This window comes from Sorex araneus, chromosome X (genome assembly GCF_027595985.1).
Source record: "Sorex araneus isolate mSorAra2 chromosome X, mSorAra2.pri, whole genome shotgun sequence".
NCBI lineage: Eukaryota > Metazoa > Chordata > Mammalia > Eulipotyphla > Soricidae > Sorex > Sorex araneus.
In genome coordinates this window covers 13,472,321-13,490,272 of record NC_073313.1, presented here as the reverse complement: position 1 = coordinate 13,490,272, position 17,952 = coordinate 13,472,321, and the positions used below count along the sequence as shown (strand labels likewise).

General features: G+C 43.9%; 1 protein-coding gene across 1 annotated transcript in view; it reads right to left on the bottom strand.

Moving 5' to 3' along the window:
- EGFL6 (EGF like domain multiple 6) overlaps positions 1-17,952 on the bottom strand; it is a 68,961-nt gene that overhangs the window by 30,188 nt on the left and 20,821 nt on the right. Inside the window, exons 3-6 of the mRNA XM_055122376.1 lie at positions 11,548-11,640; positions 7,895-8,014; positions 4,197-4,316; positions 1,065-1,199 (exon numbers count right to left, since the gene is read on the bottom strand). Of these exons, the coding sequence (XP_054978351.1) occupies positions 1,065-1,199; positions 4,197-4,316; positions 7,895-8,014; positions 11,548-11,640 (468 nt within the window). The remainder of the gene's footprint in view (positions 1-1,064; positions 1,200-4,196; positions 4,317-7,894; positions 8,015-11,547; positions 11,641-17,952) is intronic.

Genomic DNA, 17,952 nt, shown 5'->3' with positions numbered 1-17,952 from the left:
TTACAGGGCTGCTGCTCTGCAGGGCATGTGAGGGTCCCAGTCCACAAGAAACTCAACATTTTTAAGAGGATTTGCCCAAATTTCACCAGAGGGTTCAAAACCCAGGAACAGAGGATTGCCCCAACATGACCCTGCAGGACGCAGCCTGGGAAGCTCTGAGGGAAGAGTTGAAAGAAATCCTTCCCTCCCCCAACTGCTAGCTTTCCATGTCATGTCCACTGGTTGCTTCACAAGCTACACGAACAGAAACTTTGGGAGCCCAAAGTTTCCTTCATTTAGGACAGGCCCTGGCCCGTCTTCTAACAAAGCCAACGGGGAAATGTCCAAGGGTTCTCTAACATCCAACTTCACCTACTTCTTGAGCCTTGGAGTCCCTCCACTAAGCGATAAAATAATTTGATTTCACACCGATCAGGGCAATAGCAGAGTAACATCAGAACCGTATCAGAGCTTGTCTCTGCAGGCAGAAAGTGAAGGGACTGGGATACTTGTGCTGTGAGCAGGCTCAAAGGTGAGACGCGAAAGTACAGGAGCTTCCATCTCCACATACCCGGCTAAGGCTCATCCTATTAGCAATGGGACACTGAGCTCAAGATTCAGTATGTCAGGTCACTCTTCCTTTAATCTAATATATGCTGCTGGATTTATTGTTCCCATTTAGATATGTGGCTGGTGAAAAAAAACAAATAATGGAAACAAAAACAAAAACAGCTCTATCTCTAAAACCCACAGAACCGAACTATGTCAGTTCAAAAGACACTATTTGCCCCCATTAACAGGCTAGATAGACTGAAGTTTCTCTTTTGATCTGGCTTCTTATCATTCATGACAGATCTTAGTAGACTCGATAGTAGAACACATGCTTTCCATGTATGTGATGGTCGGGGTTTTATTCCTGGCACCAGAAAGAATAATACTCCAAATGCCAGAAACTTCAGAGCATTTTCTGTTGGCAAGCACAGTAGATTGTTCAATTTATCGATGGAATTGTCATCAGATTCTGTAGAGAAAGCTGGCGGGTTGGGTGGGAGTGCAAAAGAGGGAAAGGAGTCACTAAATCTTACCTATACAATCATACCGGCCACTAATATATTTCAGTTCAAAACCAATATGACATTTGCAGTAGTAGCTTCCAAACGTGTTCACACATCTTCGATTATAGGGGCAGACGGCTTTACCAGATGCACACTCATCGATATCTAGGATGTACAACCAGAATGTATTGGTGATAGCCAGATTTCCTTCCTTCCCCAACAGACAGTCATGCTACAGAGATGCTGGCAGCTAAGCTCGCCAAACCCTTATACTCAGGTTTTGCTCTCACTTTCAGAGGCCATATCAAATATATGTTAGCTTGTGTTATCTTGAATTAGGCATGTGAGTTTGGTCTGATATACTGTATTCCTGGCATTCTTAAAATATAGGTGTTGGATTAACTAAGTAAGATTACTTGTCTGGGATCACTTTTTTGTGCATTGTCTTTCTCATACACAAAACGGAGAGCTGGGTAAAAATTTGTCATTCTTTAGGTTAAGAATTCGCCTTCCCTATATATCCCAGAGAGGCAAAAAAGTACAATCGAAACAACATCTGCACATGTATGTTCATCGCAGCACTGTTTACAATAGCCAGAATCTGGAAAAAACCCGAATGCCCCAGAACGGATGACTGGTTGAGGAAACTTTGGTACATCTATACAATGGAATACTATGCAGCTGTTAGAAAAAAGGAGGTCAAGAATTTTGTAGTCAAGTGGATGGGCATGAAAAGTTTCATGCTGAGTGAAATGAGTCAGAAAGAGAGAGACAGACATAGAAAGATTGCACTCATCTATGGTATATAGAATAACAGAGTGGGAGACTAACACTCAAGAACTGTAGAAATAAGTACCAGGAGGTTGACTCCATGGCTTCGAGGCTGGCCTCAGGTTCCGGGGAAAGGTCAACTCAGAGAAGCGATCACCAACTACATTGTAGTCGAAGGCCATGTGGGGGAAGGGAGTTGCGGGCTGAATGAGGGCTAGAGACTGAGCACAGCGGCCACTCAACACCTTTATTTCAAACCACAACAGCTAATTAGAGAGAGAAAACAGAAGGGAATGCCTTGCCACAGTGGCAGGGTGGGGTGGGGGGGAGATGGGATTGGGGAGGGTGGGAGGGACACAGGGTTTACGGGTGGTGGAGAATGGGCACTGGTGAAGGGATGGGTTCCAAACTTTGTATGAGGGAAGTATAAGCACAAAAGTGTATAAATCTGTAACTGTACCCTCACGGTGATTCTCTAATTAAAAATAAATAAATTTAAAAAAAAAAAAAAAAAAAAAAAAGAATTCGCCTTCCCATAGAAATGTTGTAGTAAACAGAAATAAACCCTGTGAATCTAATTTAATCTTTTATTACTTTTTGTTTTGTTTTATTTTATTTGTGGTCACACCCAGGAGTGCTCAGGGGCTATTCTTTGTTCAGGGGTTGCTCATGGTGGTGGTGTGGAACATGCTGGCCAGAGATGAAACATAGATGAAACACCCCTGTGCACACCAGCTGTGTGTTCCAGTCCTCTGAGCTATTTTCATGGTCCCAATCTTTGATTACTTTCAGTGCAGTGTCAATGTTTTTATTTAGAGGAACTTTATAGGAGAAATTGGTGCTCCCTCCAGCACCTTGACCAGGAAATATTCCAATTGTAGTACAGAAGTAAGAATATAAAACCATGGGCTTAAGTGATAGCACAGTGGGTAGGGCATTTGCCTTGCACGCGGCCAACCCGGGTTCGATTCCCAGTATCTCATATGGTCCCCTGAGCACCGCCAGGAGTGGTTCCTGAGTGCAGAGCCAGGAATATCCCCTGTGCATCGCCAGGTGTGACCCAGAAAGTAAAAAAAAAATATAAAACCATATTTGCTTATTCAAATTAAAAGGAACTCTCTTAATCTTTTCATTAGGCTTGGTGTGCTATAGGAATGCTATGTGCTTCTCAATGTTATGCACAAATGCAATGTAATTATGTACAGTACTCTGAGTGTATACAATTTGTTGGCTGAATACAACTCGAATGCCGACAGGGACTAAAGTACAGTGAATCAGATGGTGGATTAGTCATTGAGGGGAACCTATCATAGCCCGTTGGCACTTCCATAACTGCCACGTAAAAAGTATACATAAGACACCTGTTCTGACCCACATCTGGGATGACAGTGCCAGGAATTCAGTTCCCTTAACCCAGAAAGAAAGCTCTTCCAGTCTCCTAGACATGCGGGACATTTAACCTGCTTATTGAGTTACCCTACCCAGAGAGGATCTTTCCTTTTCTTGGGTTTCTTCCCTATTGAGCTACTTTTCCCTAGTACCCCTCCCAAATCAACTGTGGCTTAGGGTCAGCGTCTATAGGACCCACAGCTGATACATGGAGTCACAGAAGGAAAAGTGACTCCAAGTACCCCAAGTTCCAAGCCATCAATTTGATGAAACTCCAAGTTATAAATGAAAGCTCTATCTGCTTTAAATTGATATGATTCATTATGCTTGCTGATTTTCTCCAAGCTAAATCAATTAGGGAGTACTTGGTCCATACAATTTAGAGTAAGCTTGAAAAACAATGAGGGACCATGGATAAAGTTTAGAGGTAACGTAATTGCCCTGCATATGTGAGGCTCTGGGATCCATCCCCAATGATGCAAAAGAAATAAATGAATAAAGACAACATGAAATTGGTGACACCTGCTTAAACAACAGAAACAGTATAAGCTCCTTCCAAATACTCTTACACCTAAAGAAATGTATAAATGAACTTTTTCCGGGAGAACATTAGCTAGAAATTAAGCTAAAACCCCATGGTCCTCAGAAAACAACTCACAGAATGACAATAAGAAGCAGGAAGATTTTCATTGCATATGAATTAAAATTCAATGTACAAGCTCAGTATAGGACAATCAAATGACTTTTTTCCTTCTTATACTGTGGCATTAGGCCACTCCTAGAGGATAGAGAAATGCTCTTCCAAGTATGCCAAAGTGACCCTTCTACGGAGCGTACATGGCTAAAGACATCATGGAAAGGGTCAAAGACATCTTGGAAAGGGATATGAATCTGTACTTTTAAAAGTTTACCATGTTGACTTAACTGGCAGATCATGACAAACGGAAACAGAGGAATTCAGTCCTGAGAGAAGGATAGGGGGTTGGGCGGATGCTCTCGTACCTGTACACGCTCTTCCATTGGGGGCCAGGCGGAGTCCCGAGGATGGACACAGACATCGCGGCCCTTCCTCTGTGTCTTCACAGTCATACTGGCAGTTTGTCGTGGCACATGTTCTTGAACCTCAGAAGTAGACAAGAATTAGCCTCTACCATCGAGGAGCTTAAGAAATGCTTTTCGAGGGGCTAGAGTGATAGCACAGCGGGTAGGGCGTTTGCCTTGCACGTGGCTGACCCGGGTTCGATTCCCAGCATCCCATATGGTCCCCTGAGCACTGCCAGGAGTAATTCCTGAGTGCAGAGCCAGGAGTACCCCTGTGCAATGTCTGGTGTGACCCATAAAAGCAAAAAAAAAAAAAAGACACGCTTTTCGAAAAACAATACCTTTTTGTTCAGAGGCATGTTCTGTAACATGTGACAGAGTAGTACGGGATAAGTTCACTAGCTATGACCCAAATGGACAATTCAATGAAACTGGCACGGGTGGTGTCTTGGCGACCTCTGGGTTGAATCCCACCCACAGTCTGTTAGCTAGCGTGCTGAATTGGAACATGGACCCCTCCAGGACCTAAATGCAGCTCTCATTTCAAATCACTCCTCTCTGCAAACTGCTTGGCCACTGGAAAGAAAGTAAAACTTCCTAGACAGATGATAATTCTGAGTCACTGGAATAAAGAATCCATTCCAGGGATCTCTGCGCTCAGAGAGAGTCTTTCGTGCGCCCATGTCAAACCTGTGGCACTCATGACTGAGTGGCTGTATCAAAGCCGTTCTGGGCCTCTACTTTTGCCACTTCCATCATGGATGCTGGAAAACCAATACTTGTCTTCTCCCCAGCTTCCCTTGCAACAAGCAAAGGGTGGCCCTATGATCGAGTTTTAGCCAAAGTACATAAAGTTAAGTCCTCTGGAGGGGGCAGGCGTCTGGGAAAGATACTGCTGTGTGATGATGAAAGAGGTGTTTGTTCATCAGCGATTACTTTCCTCTTTTATTTGCCAACCATCAATGTGTCTGCACTATATGGAACTGTGGGAGCCATTTTATGACTCTGAGGATACAAGCACGAGAATAAAATTGGCACTCTGAGGACGACAAAGACTAAGGCCTTGCTGAACTGTTTGGGACCTACTTGCTTATAGCATTTTATTTCATGCCCTAATTTAGTTGAATTTTTGGCTGCTTATTACTAAACGTGTTATTTCAGAAAATATATTTCCATAGTAGGGGTGTAATATATGTGGATGATAAGTGTCTACAATAGGGGAGTGTGGTGAATGAATTCCTTTTTTCACCGTTCATCTATAACATGGAAATCACCTAGTTGAGAAAAGACAGGGCCAGGTAACAGAAAATCAGCATAGCAAAAAGAAACCTGGAGCTAAAGGCCACTGTAAGCCATTATTAGTTGGAAACCTTTGTTTCTAGAAGCAACTTATGCACACTGACAGATATACTGTAGCACTGTTCTCCCTGTTCAATTGGGCACCAGTAATGTCTCCATTGTGAGACTTGTTGCTACTGGTTTTGGCATATGGAATATGCCATAGGTAGCTTGTCAGGCTCTCATGTGCAGGCAGGATACTTGTTAGCTTGCCCCTGCTGGGCTCTCTGAGAGGGACAGAGGAATCGAACCCAGGTCGGCCACATGCAAGACAAACGCCTTACCCGCTGTGCTATCGCTCCAGTCCGACAGATACACAGGTCCGGATAATGTAAGAGACACTTACCCTAGGCTGGAAGTTTAGTTATTCCCTCTTTATTGTCTTTGTTTTAATGAACCTTCCCAATTTACCTAATTTTATCTTTCCATTTGGGCAAATGTATCTTTTTTGGCTCAGATTAGGCTTTTGTGGAATGTTTCAGAAACATCCATTAGCATATATCATTTTTAAAAAATTTAAGTGATTAAAATAACAGCCTGGATAGTGTTTCCCACGGAGGGGAGGAAGGGAGGGTGGCGTTCTGGCAAAGTGATATTTGGTAGTGGCAACAAGGCACTCACATTCTCAGAATTCATTAAAATATGAACTTTTCTCTGTTTTTTTTTGTTGTTGTTTAGCATAGAATAATAAGGAATTTGGGGCAAAGACTCTTTGAATGCCTGCTTTATCTCTTGTGTTTTTGCTAACAGAGAATATTTCCCCAGGAGGGACAGCACTAAGGGTAGCCAACAGAACCCAGGTTTTCTTTTGGGAGGGGCTTTTTGGGTCACACGTGTTATGCTCAGGGGTTCCTCCTGGATCTGCACTCAAGAATTACTCCTGGCAGTGCTCGAGGGACCCTATGGGATGCTGGGAATCAAATCCGGGTCGGCCGCGTGCAAGGCAAACGCCCTATCCGTTGAGCTATCGCTCCAGCCCCGTGAACTCAGGTTTTCTAACCCTGGGAAACGACAGGATTAGTGGGAGAGATCCTGAGAACTATGCTTCAGGTTTTGGGGGGACAGCAGGGCAGAAGAGGAGATAGGGAAGGAGCTGGGAGGAGGGGATAATGGTTTTGCCCTCCCGCTGCAACAGAAAACCTGAAAGGCTCCCAGTGAGTGAGGGATGTTGGCGCTTACTCTCCCACAGGAGGTGGGTTCTTCCTGCTCACAGAACAGCTTTTCTTCTGAGGCATGCAAATCAGAGTGCATTTCCACCAAGAGTCACTAATCTTTGAGTGAGGGGGCAAGGGGCGTGAGAAAGGTACTGGTGGGAAGAATAGATACCCCAGACAGAAGTGACATTTCTCACTTCCCTACAACAAGACACTTCTTTTATTCAGCATGCCCATTGTAATGAGGAAACTCAATACCTCCCCGCATGCATACAGATCTATGAGGGGTTTCTCTTCCCAGTCAGTCTTTTTGTTTAAAGAGTTCGCGTTCAGAATAGACTAAACGGGGAGCAAATTGGAGGTGGCCAGGGACTGGGGCAGCAATAGAGGTTGACTATTATTGGGTGTAAGGTTGTTTTTTAATGCTGATGAAGATATTCTGATACAAGACACTAGCTGATAGTTTAACAACATTGTTGGAATACCAAATGCCAAGGAAGGGTACATTTTATTTATTTATTTTTGAGGTTTTGGGCCACACCTGATGGTTCTCAGGGTGAGTCCTGGTCCTGGCTCTGAGCTTTTGTCACTCTTGGGAGTGCTTTGGGGACCATATGTGGTGCTTGAACTGGAATTGGTGGAAGGCAAGACAAGTGTTTGACCCTATGCCTTCTCTCTGGCCCCTGCATTGAATATTCAAAAATGATTAAAATGGCGTGAAACTGGACTCTAACACTATTTACCAGTGTTGCTTGCCAACATTATCCAATAAAATAAAATGGTAAAAATGCCAAACTTCACATTACATGTATTTTTTGTTTGTTTCTTGGGCCACACCTGGCAATGCTTAAGGGTCACTCCCGACTCTGTGATTAGGAATCACTCCTGGCAGTGTTTGGGGGGCCATATGGTGCTGGGGATCACACCTGCGTTAGTTGCATGCAAGGCAAGCACCCTGCCCACAGTCCCATTTCTCTGGTCCCTCATTAAATGTATTTTAACACAATTTAAAAATTAAGTGCTTAAGGATATTTTATCCGTGGGCCATCTTAGAGTTGTTTCTTGGGTGTGTTTTGCTTTCCTCACCCAAGTCAACTTTTACCTTAGCCTCAATGGACAAAGTCACCTCTCAAACACCCATGACAGGGTCTTCCTCCCTAGACTTACTTGCACAGGTGGCATCTGGCATGAGCATGTGACCACTGAGGCAAAAGCACTTGTAGCTGCCATGCGTATTCACACATCTGTGTTGGCATGGCCGAGGTTTCACTCCACACTCATTCACATCTGTGGGGGAGCAATCAGAAAAATGGAGATAAGCAAAGAGAGACGTGGAAGAGTTCGAGGTGTGGAACTCAGACTTTCACACAACATGGGGGCAATGCTCTGCCTCATCTCTGACCCTCCTCGCTTGCCATTTTGGAGGGCTGGTGAGGATGTGTAGTAAATGGAATGATCAGATAGGGAATGTCAATGCGCACAACCACTATAACAAAACATTTTGGTGGAATTTAAGAAAACTACACGTGACCTAGTAATTTCACCCAACAGAAACTTGGGTGTGTGTTCACATACTAAAATAATCCCATAGTAGCTCTTTTCTTCATATATTTAACTGGAAGGAATTCAGTATCTCCACAAAAAGGAATGGATTAATGACTAGTGTAAGTCACCTGTTATTTAATGACATTTTGGTCAGCAACTAACATCACATATGATACTGATCATTTCATAGAAGACCGTGAAACTATATATACACATTGGTACCAACTTTATAAAAAATGTAAAAGAAGAGCAATCTGGAGAGGATCTGCTTTAAATGCCAATAACAGCTGTCTCCAAGTGAAAGGAGCTTTCTTCTATGTCCATTTCAGAATTTTCTAAAAGCAAAGAATGAATAACTTTTCCAGGTACATAGCTCAGTGATAGCATGCACGTTTTGCCTTGGGTTTGATCTCCAGTACTTCTCTCTCACACACACAGACTTAATAACTTCTTTAGTAAAGTAAAAAATGGTACAGAAGGAAAAAGAAAATCTGAAAAAACATCATAGTCATGGGCACAGGGCCTTGTCTTTGGAATGTGGTCACATGGGGGCCTCTTGTCTTAATTCCCTTAAGGAAGTTAAAGGAGAACAAAAGTGGATTCCAGGGAGGAGCAAATTCAGTGTGGCATTAGCTAAAGCTTATCCCATCAAATAAAGAAGTGGCAGCTTTAGTGTCTAAAAAGAATCTTTTTTGGGGATGGGAGAATTTTCAAACAGTGCTCATGGTGCCTGGGGGCGACTCATGGTGATTCTTGGCCAACCAGGCTGGCAGCTCGACATGAGGGCCTTAGGATGCAATGCTCCTCGGGTCCAGCGTTTCCAGGGACAACCAAGAGCTGGTTGAGTGATACCCAGGGCCCTGCCAGGCTATATCCAATTGTGCGGAATGGCCTTACGGTGCTGGAGATCAAATCAGGTTCTAGATTATGCCAAGCACACACCTCTGACTACGAGTTATCTCCCAACCCCCAAAATAACCTATAATGGGGATTTTTCCAACACCCTCAGTGGACATGGAACATCCCTGCTCCATTGTGTGTCTCTACCCCACCTGGTGGATCCCAACTGATTTTAATGGGGGGACTGAAAAATGCCAAGGGGACTTAACGAGAAAAGCAGCAGCATCCCATCAATTGGCCTTAATTCAGAGGTGACTCGCTCATCTCTTGGAAGAAGCACTCTTGGGAAAGATTTCAGTGGAGGGCTGATGCCTGTCTCCATTAATGGATATAAATGGACTTTGATCAGGCCCATCTGGGTGGGGAGGCTGAAGGGGAAGACAGACAGTCCCAAATTTGAGCCAACTGGACCATTCCCCTCAACTTCTCTACTTTCCTGGAATTTGAAAACTAGCATGAAAAATAGCTTCTGTATTTCAAAACTCCTGAGAAAGGCTCTTTGTACAGAATGCAAGACCTAAGCACAGTTTATTAAAGGCCAAGTGCTGGGGGAAGCACCAGCGTATCTGTCAAGCAGTTGGACTGCAAGTGTTGGACAAGGCAGAGGTGTCTCACTGAGGGCTGGCAACTCCAGAAATGTGATCTCCATCTATGCCGTTGCCCTTTGGCTTGGCTGCAAGGGTGGGTAATAGCACAGTGGACGGTGTGGGTACTTGTCCTTCTCTGGAACCCCATTCCTTTTTAGAATGCTAGCTGCTTTTTAAAAATATTATTATTTTTTTGTCACACCCTGCGATGCACAAGGGTCACTCCTGGCTCTACACTCAGGAATTACCCCTGGCGGTGCTCAGGGGACTATATGGGGATGCTGGGATTCGAACCCGGGTTGGCCGCGTGCAAGGCAAATGCCCTACCCACTGTGCTATTGCTCCAGCCCTGGTAGCTGCTTTTTGATAGAAGTTGAGCTTCAGTTGCTTATCTATGTTCAACTTCATTCTTTGAGGCTATTTTCTTAATATCTTCAAATTCTTCTAGCATGACTCTCTCAGCTTCATCACTGTTGATGTTTGGGGCCAAATCATCTCTTTCTGTGGGGCTGCCCGATGTCACTAGGGCATTGAGTAGCATCCCTTGTCTCTACCCAACAGATGCCAGCAACACGTCCTCCAAATATCTTCTTACATTGCCTGATATCCCCTGGAGTCAGACAACCAGATCCAGCAAGTTTAAATGTAGGACACTCACTTACATTTGAATTCTTGTTGACTAATATTTTAAGTACTAGTATATCACTGTATCACTGTCATCTCATTGCTCATCGATTTGCTCAAACGGCACCAGTAATGTCTCCATTGTGAGACTTGTTTATACTGTTTTTGGCATATTGAATACACCACGGATTGCTTGCCTGGCTCTGCTGTGCGAGTGAGATATTCTTGGTAGCTTGCTGGGCTCTCCAAGAGGCGTGGAGGGGATTGAACCTGGGTTGGCCACCTGCAAGGCAAATGCCCTACCCACTGTGGTACATTTGAAAACTATATCCACTACAAAATGACCTGTTTATCTGAAATTTAAATCTATCTGGGTGTCAGTAGTTTATCTAGCAATATTTCGAAGGGAACAAAATTGCTCCAGTTGAGAATCACTGTTTTGATATTATAAAATTAAATTATAAAATATTGCTGTTTTGATATTTAAATCTTTAGATAACCAGGCTATAAGAAAAATCATAAGTTGTGTTTGAAAATATGTCAGTTATGATAAAGTGATGCATGTCATTCAGCCCATAAATCCAGTTTTTAGCCCATAAAATTCTCATGATTTAGTACTGACAATAACAGTGAAAAATGGCACAACTAACAGTGTTTTAATAAACCTATTGCTTTGCAGTGCCAGGGTTGCAAGGCATGTGATATAGCACTGAACTACACCCCTGGCCCCAAATTAAGTCTTTTTGTAAACAGCATTAAATCATTCATTCTGGGCACCGGGCTCCAGCCTTGAAAATTCTGTATGCCCTGATCTGCAAAGTTGCCCACAAGAAACATTTATGTTCGTACTCTCATAGAAAGGATTTTGGGGGAGAGCTAGAACAAGCCACTAACTTCTAAAACATTCTAAAAATGATTTGCTTAACGGGAAAACAGGATTTTTATCTCACTTGTTGGCAAAGACCTTGGAATGAATTTTACATTTTTTTTCTGGGAGGATTTAATTGAACACTCTGGTTCTAGAACTATTTTCCTTTGAAGATCTGATTTAACCCTGGGAATCCTAAGTACAATCAATACTGTGCCACAAGCCCGGTCACAAAATAGAATTACTTTAAAAGCTCTGATGTGAGTTTTCATCACCACTTGGTTTGTTGTACTGACCTTGACTGCAGGTCTTCCCAGTGTACCCTGGAAAGCAGCGACATTTGTTGGGTCCCACACACTCACCGAATTTGCACTTAGGTTCACATGTGGCTGTGAAAGGAAAAAGTGTTTTGACAATAAAAAAAAACAGTAATAGTTAGAACAGGGGGACTTTTCCGCAGGACAAATAAATGATAGACATATTATAGAAGATGCTATCGATATGAGCATCCTTTCCCTCTCATCTGTTTTCACACTTTTTTTGTTTGAGGGCCACATACAACAGTTCTGAAGGGCTATTCCTGGAACTACGCTCATGGATGACTCCTGGCAGTACTCAGGGGACTATATGTATTGCTGGAGACTCAAACCTGGGTTGGCCATATGGAAGGCAAATACTTTAACCCCTGTACTATCTTTCTGACCCTGTTTTCACATTTAAGATCCTGGAAAGTGTTTTTCTTGTAAACTAACTCATCCCCCGACATCCCTACACCTCATAGCCAGCCAGCCCACTCTCATCCAATTTTGCAGATAAATGCAATTTTGAAAAAGAAGTATAATGTAGGGATCCAAAGAGACTCTAGAGTAATGCAGAGACAAGTGTTAAGGCTCCTTTTCTTTCTGTCACTTGCCTCTTTTTTTAATCTTCTATGTTTTCCCTCCTGTTTGAGTGATTGAAATATTTTTAAAACTGTGCCTTTAAAAGGAACAGCCCATGAATCTGAAGCAGGAAGAAAATACCTCCAGGCCCAAGGATGGGTCTCAATAGCGTGATGCTAATGCTGCTAAAGTTGTGCTGTGTTGCTCTTTATTGTGGTGATGATGGTGGTGGCGGTGGTGGGGATGATGATGTGCTGGTGATGATGAAAGATATGAGAAAGTCAGGGTTTGTTTTTGTTGTGCCATATATCTATACACTTGACCAATCAGGCACTTAATAAATATTTGTTTGATGAAAGAATGATAGGAGCAGAGATAGCATGTTTAATTGACTCAGTTGGAGGCCACAAGAAAACAGTTCGAAGATCAAAAGTTTGAAGCCAGTTCTTAAGGAGGATGTTGTGTGGGAAAAAGTCATAGGAGATTACACTCATTTGTGGAATGAGTGCAATGAATTTGTGAAGTGATTACAATAATTTGTGGAACATAAAAATATGAGACTAATACCTAAGGGCAGTAGAAACAAGGGCAAGGAGGATTAGTCTATAGTTGGAAGCCTGCCTCAAGTGCTGGGGAAGAAGGCAATTAGGATAGAGAAGTGACCATTATGACAAAATAGTTGGAAATGATCACTCTAGATAGGAACTGTGTCCTGAAAGTAGTAGGTAAAGGAACAAACATGAAAAACTCTTAGTATCTGAATTGTAGACCATAGTGCCCAGAAGAAGAGATAGAGGTGGGGGAGGGAGGGGAAGAAAGGAGAGAGAGAGAGAGTGAGAGGAAGGGAGAGGGAGAGGGAGAAGAGAGGGTGAAAGAAAGAGTGTAGAGAGAAGGTTAGAGAGAGGGGAGAGAGAAAAGAGAGAGAAAGTGCCTGCCACAGAGCCATAGAGGGAGGCTTGAGGGGTGGTGGTGGGAGGGAAATTGGGGTCACTGCTGGTGGGAAATGGACATTGGTGGAGGGATGGGTGTTGGATCATTGTATGATTGAAACCTGTTCACAAACAGCTTTGTAACTACGTATCTCACAGTGACTCAATTAAAACATATTTTTTTTAAGAAAGAAGTGTTGACAAGCTTAAGAAACGTCATAGGAGAAAAGGGAAATGGGGAGGGGGAGAGAGAAAAAGAGAGAGTGAGGGAAAGAGAGAGAACTGAGCAAGAAATGAAGACATAAGAAAGAAGGCGGGTAGGGAATTGAGTTCCCAGCAGTTTCTGTATCTTCTGTCGTTCATAAGCAAGCACAGTAAGAGAGAATGACAGCAATTGCCAAGGAATTCTCTTCCCTCTGCTCGTTATTGCTCTGGATCACTGTACACTCAGTTCTGAGCAAGCCTGCTCCTCAAGGGAACATCATCTTTCTATTTAATCACAGACCCTACATCTTTGTTAGTATCACACTGTTTTCCCAGTTACATAAACTCAGTCTTGGTCATCTCTGAATTTTTTGTCCCCAAACTTAACACGTACAAGACTTTTTGAATTGTCTTTGTCTCACATTTTGTTGACACCAAACACATGCTATTACACTTTTTCCCAATTCATTCAACGGACAGATACTGTATCCACTTGGTGCCTCATATCTGGAAAATGATGCTGCCTCCTCCTTCTCCTCTCCCCACTGCTGAAGGACTCTAACAGCTTCGCTTCCAACTGGAACAAACTCTATGGTACAACTGATAAACTAGACTTCTCTGATCCACCACACTAAAATGAGACTTTTCTGGAAACCACATCTTGGTCTAGCTTCTTATTCCTTTTTTTTCTCTTTTTGGGTCACACCCAGTGATGCTCAGGGGTTACTCCTGGCTCTACACTCAGGAATCACTCCTGGCGGTGCTCAGGGGACCATATGGGTTACTGGGAATCGAACCCGGGTCGGCTGTGTACAAAGCAAATGCTGTACCTGCTGTTCTATCGCTCCAGCCTCATTTTTCTTTTCCTTTTTTTGATGGGGGGGTCTAGCTTCTTTCACAGTTCCCTCACTCCCTTACAGAGTTCTCTGGACAGTAGCCTTCAGTAGACTATCTGGACAAAAATTCCTCTACAGGTTCTGCCTTAGGGAATCAGATGTCAGAAACAACATTAATTCACATTTCAAAGGCCAGCTCTGATGGCACCACATTTGGTACAGAGGTCAACAAATAATCATTTACCATGTATCATGTACTAAGGAATGAATAATAATATTCACTCTTCTGAATACAATCACTGTCACTGTCATCTCGTTGTTCATCAATTTGCTCGAGCAGGCACCAGTAATGTCTCCATTGTGAAACTTATTGTTACTGTTTTGGGCATATCGAATACGCCATGGGTATCGTGCCAGGCTCTGCCGTACGGCGGGATACTCTAGGTAGTTTGCCAGGCTCTCCGAGAGGGACGGAGGAATCAAACCCGGGTTGGCCGAGTGCAAGGCAAATGTCCTACCCGCTGTGCTATTGCTCCAGCCCTGAATACAGTGCAGGTTTCACAATCATTATCTGATCTAGGTCTTTTTTCAGCGTTAGTTAATTCTGTGCTTTAGACAGAGACAATACTATGGCAAAGGTAAACTATCTCTTCTTTTCAAATCGATTGCTACCGTAGCCTGGCGTGCCCTCCTTTAATGGTTACTATTCCAGGACCTTCCAAAGTTCTTCCTTCTAGAATCTTCACTGTTTCCTCCAGCCACATGTGAACTTCTACTAGCCTTGCAGATAGCCACAGACCTTTTATGGCTTCACCCATGAGCGGGTCATCTCCATCTTATTAAATAATCAGACAAATATTTGGCTTTTTATCCCTGAATTCTCTCTACTACCTGATCCTAAGAACTTTTGGCTTGAACATTCAGCTTGGTTTTCCCTACAGTATTTCATAGTGCTATGAACCTGTTCACTGTATCACTGTATAACTGTTATCCTGTTGTTCATCAATTTACTTGAGCAGGGGGCCAGTAATGTCTTTATTCATCCCTGTCACGTGCTAGTGTAGCCCAATGGCATATTGGGGGCTCTTTCAGGATCAGGGGAATGAGAACCATTGTTGTTACTGTTTTTGGCTTTATCGAGTATACCACGGGTAGCTTGCCAGGCTCTGCCATGCGGGTGAGATACTCTCGGTAGCTTGCCGGGCTCTCTAAGAGGGATGGAGGCTTTTGGAGTGGCCTCTAATCACCCTCAAAAAACCTCTTCCTCCCTTCTCTGGCTGACCGTGGAGTTGATTTCAGTGTCTTAGTTCTTATTACTGTTTCATAATTCTCATTACATACAGTTTCTTATTTGCAATTTCTTATTTGTCATTATAGTCTGTCCTGGGTTCAATCTTCGGCACCCTGTGAGGTCCTCTGAATCCCACCAAAAGTGATCTCTGAGTGTAGGGTAAACTCTGAGTACTTCCAAGTGTGAGAAATGTAATTGAATGAGTGAACTTCACTTTGATTCTGACTTAAACAAGTTATTTGAAGTGTCTTGGGAAGAATAGCATTAATAATCACGAATCATGAATCACGAAATCCCATTTATCATCGATTTCTCAAGCGGGCTCAGTAACCTCTCCATTCATCCTTTCCCTGAGATCTTAGAAGTCTCTCTTGACTCGACTCGGCCCTCCCAATGATGTTGCACTGGAGACTCTTTCAGGGTCAGGGGAATGGGATCCAGCTTATTACCGGATTTAGCATATGAATACACCATGGGAAGCTTGTAAGGCTGTCCCATGTGGGCAGGAAACTCTTAGAAGCTTGCCAGTTTCTCCCAGAGGGAGGAGTAGGCTAGAAGATATCACGCAGGCGTGAAACGTCCGCGGTATTCTGGGAGCTTGCTTTTAAGTCTCTGGATGTTGGCCGTTGATGGAATTACACACACCTGGGTTCCTCTGCCCGTACCTTCATGCGTGAGGCCCATCCGAATGTGTGGAGAGGGGCCTTGAGCATGGCTGTAGCTAGGTTCCGGTGGTCTTTGGCCTTCGGGAGCTCTGCTCGGGGTGGGGAGGGAAGCTAGAGCCCATCCCCTCTGAAGGGCCCCAGGGAAGACAGCCAGGCATGTGGGCAAGAGACTCTTATATTAATAATGAGATTTCAAAATCTACAGTGCATAGAGCATACTTAATATGAACCTGTTAGATACTGAAATTGATCTTGAGAAAATCAGAGGTGTAAAACAGAACAGGGGACATTTTAGGGTTCTGAGAAAATTACAAATGAGAAGGTGGGGGATGTGTTTCTTAGCATCCCATATGGTCCCCTGCGTACTGCCAGGGGTAATTCCTGAGTCCAAAGCCGGGAGTAGCCTCTGCATTGCTGGGTGAGACCCAAAGAGAAAATAAATAAATAAATAAATAAATAAACTAAAAGAATAAAATTAAAAATAAATAAATAAATAAATAAATAAAAATTCTTCCCCTTTTAAAGCAAAGAGAGAATTTTATTTCCAGTGCCTCTTTTTTATGGATATGTACTTTTTTTATGGAGATGCAGCTTTTGAGTTTAAATGTCAGAGAAACAAATCTCTTTTCCTTTTTTCTAAAGGCTCAACACCTTTTGATTGTTCCCTGGAAAGTCATTTCCAATGCGGTCCAGACAGGAAAACCCAAGATATGTGCCAAGCAGAACAGAAGAGAAATGGTGAATAATATCCTGCCGGCTGTCAGGTCAAAACTCCAGAAAGATGTTTTCAATTTACAATCACTTTGGATCCAGGGCTTGAGCAGCCAATCCTCGGCACGGGCAATTTGAGTTTCTGTCTAAAATGTCCCAAGACTAAAGTAAGCTTGAAAGTGAAGCTCTTGGGGCTGGAGTGATAGCACAGCAGGTAGGGCGTTTGCCTTGCACACGGTCAAGCTGCGTTCGATTCCCAGCATCCCATAGGGTCCCCTGAGCACCGTCAGGTGTAATACCTGAGTGCAAAGCCAGGAGTAACCCCTGTGCATCACCAGGTGTGACCCAAAAAGGAAAAAAAAAGAAGGAAAGTGAAGCTCTCTCATTCAGGTCTCTCCCTGCCTCCTCCACCTGCAGCTTTTCCTGGAGGACTCTCCCCATCTCACAAGTGCCCTATGTTTGCAGGTTAATGAGAGTGTGGCACGAGCGGACCCTGTCTGGGAGAGACACAGGCAGAACAGAGGTCGCACCTAGACCAGGCATCTGAGGAATGGAGGGCTCGCAGCTGATGGAGGCGAGGCCTGGGCAGGCCTCACAGGCCGGGGGCTGGTGCCTGCTGGGGCAGGTTGACGTGCCCTCTTGTCTCATTACCACCCTCTGACTTGGAAATCAGACACACTCCGACTTGGAAATACTAACCTCCCTGTTTGGGAGGTACTTTGGGGAGCATAGAGTTTTACCTATTGGGAAGGACTGCACACATTGAAGGAAATGCGAAACTGAGTTTTAATCCGGAAATCATGGCAATGCTGTGAGTCTGACCATTTGACCGAGGCAGTGGGGGGTGGACATTCTCTTTAGTAGGCGAACTGGCATAGGTGAGGATTTGGGGTTTTTTTGTTTTTTTTTTTTTTGCTTTTTGGGTCACACCCGGCGATGCACAGGGGTTACTCCTGGCTCTGCACTCAGGAATTACCCCTGGCGGTGCTCAGGGGACCATATGGGATGCTGGGATTCGAACCCGGGTCGGCCGTGTGCAAGGCAAACGCCCTACCCGCTGTGCTATCACTCCAGGCCCTAGGTGAGGATTTTGCAGCGTGAACATCTTGCATTCCTTGGTGCCTCCAGGGTCCTTCAAAAACTCCCCACACGTACTGAGAAGAAAAGTGCTGGGCTGTGGGGAT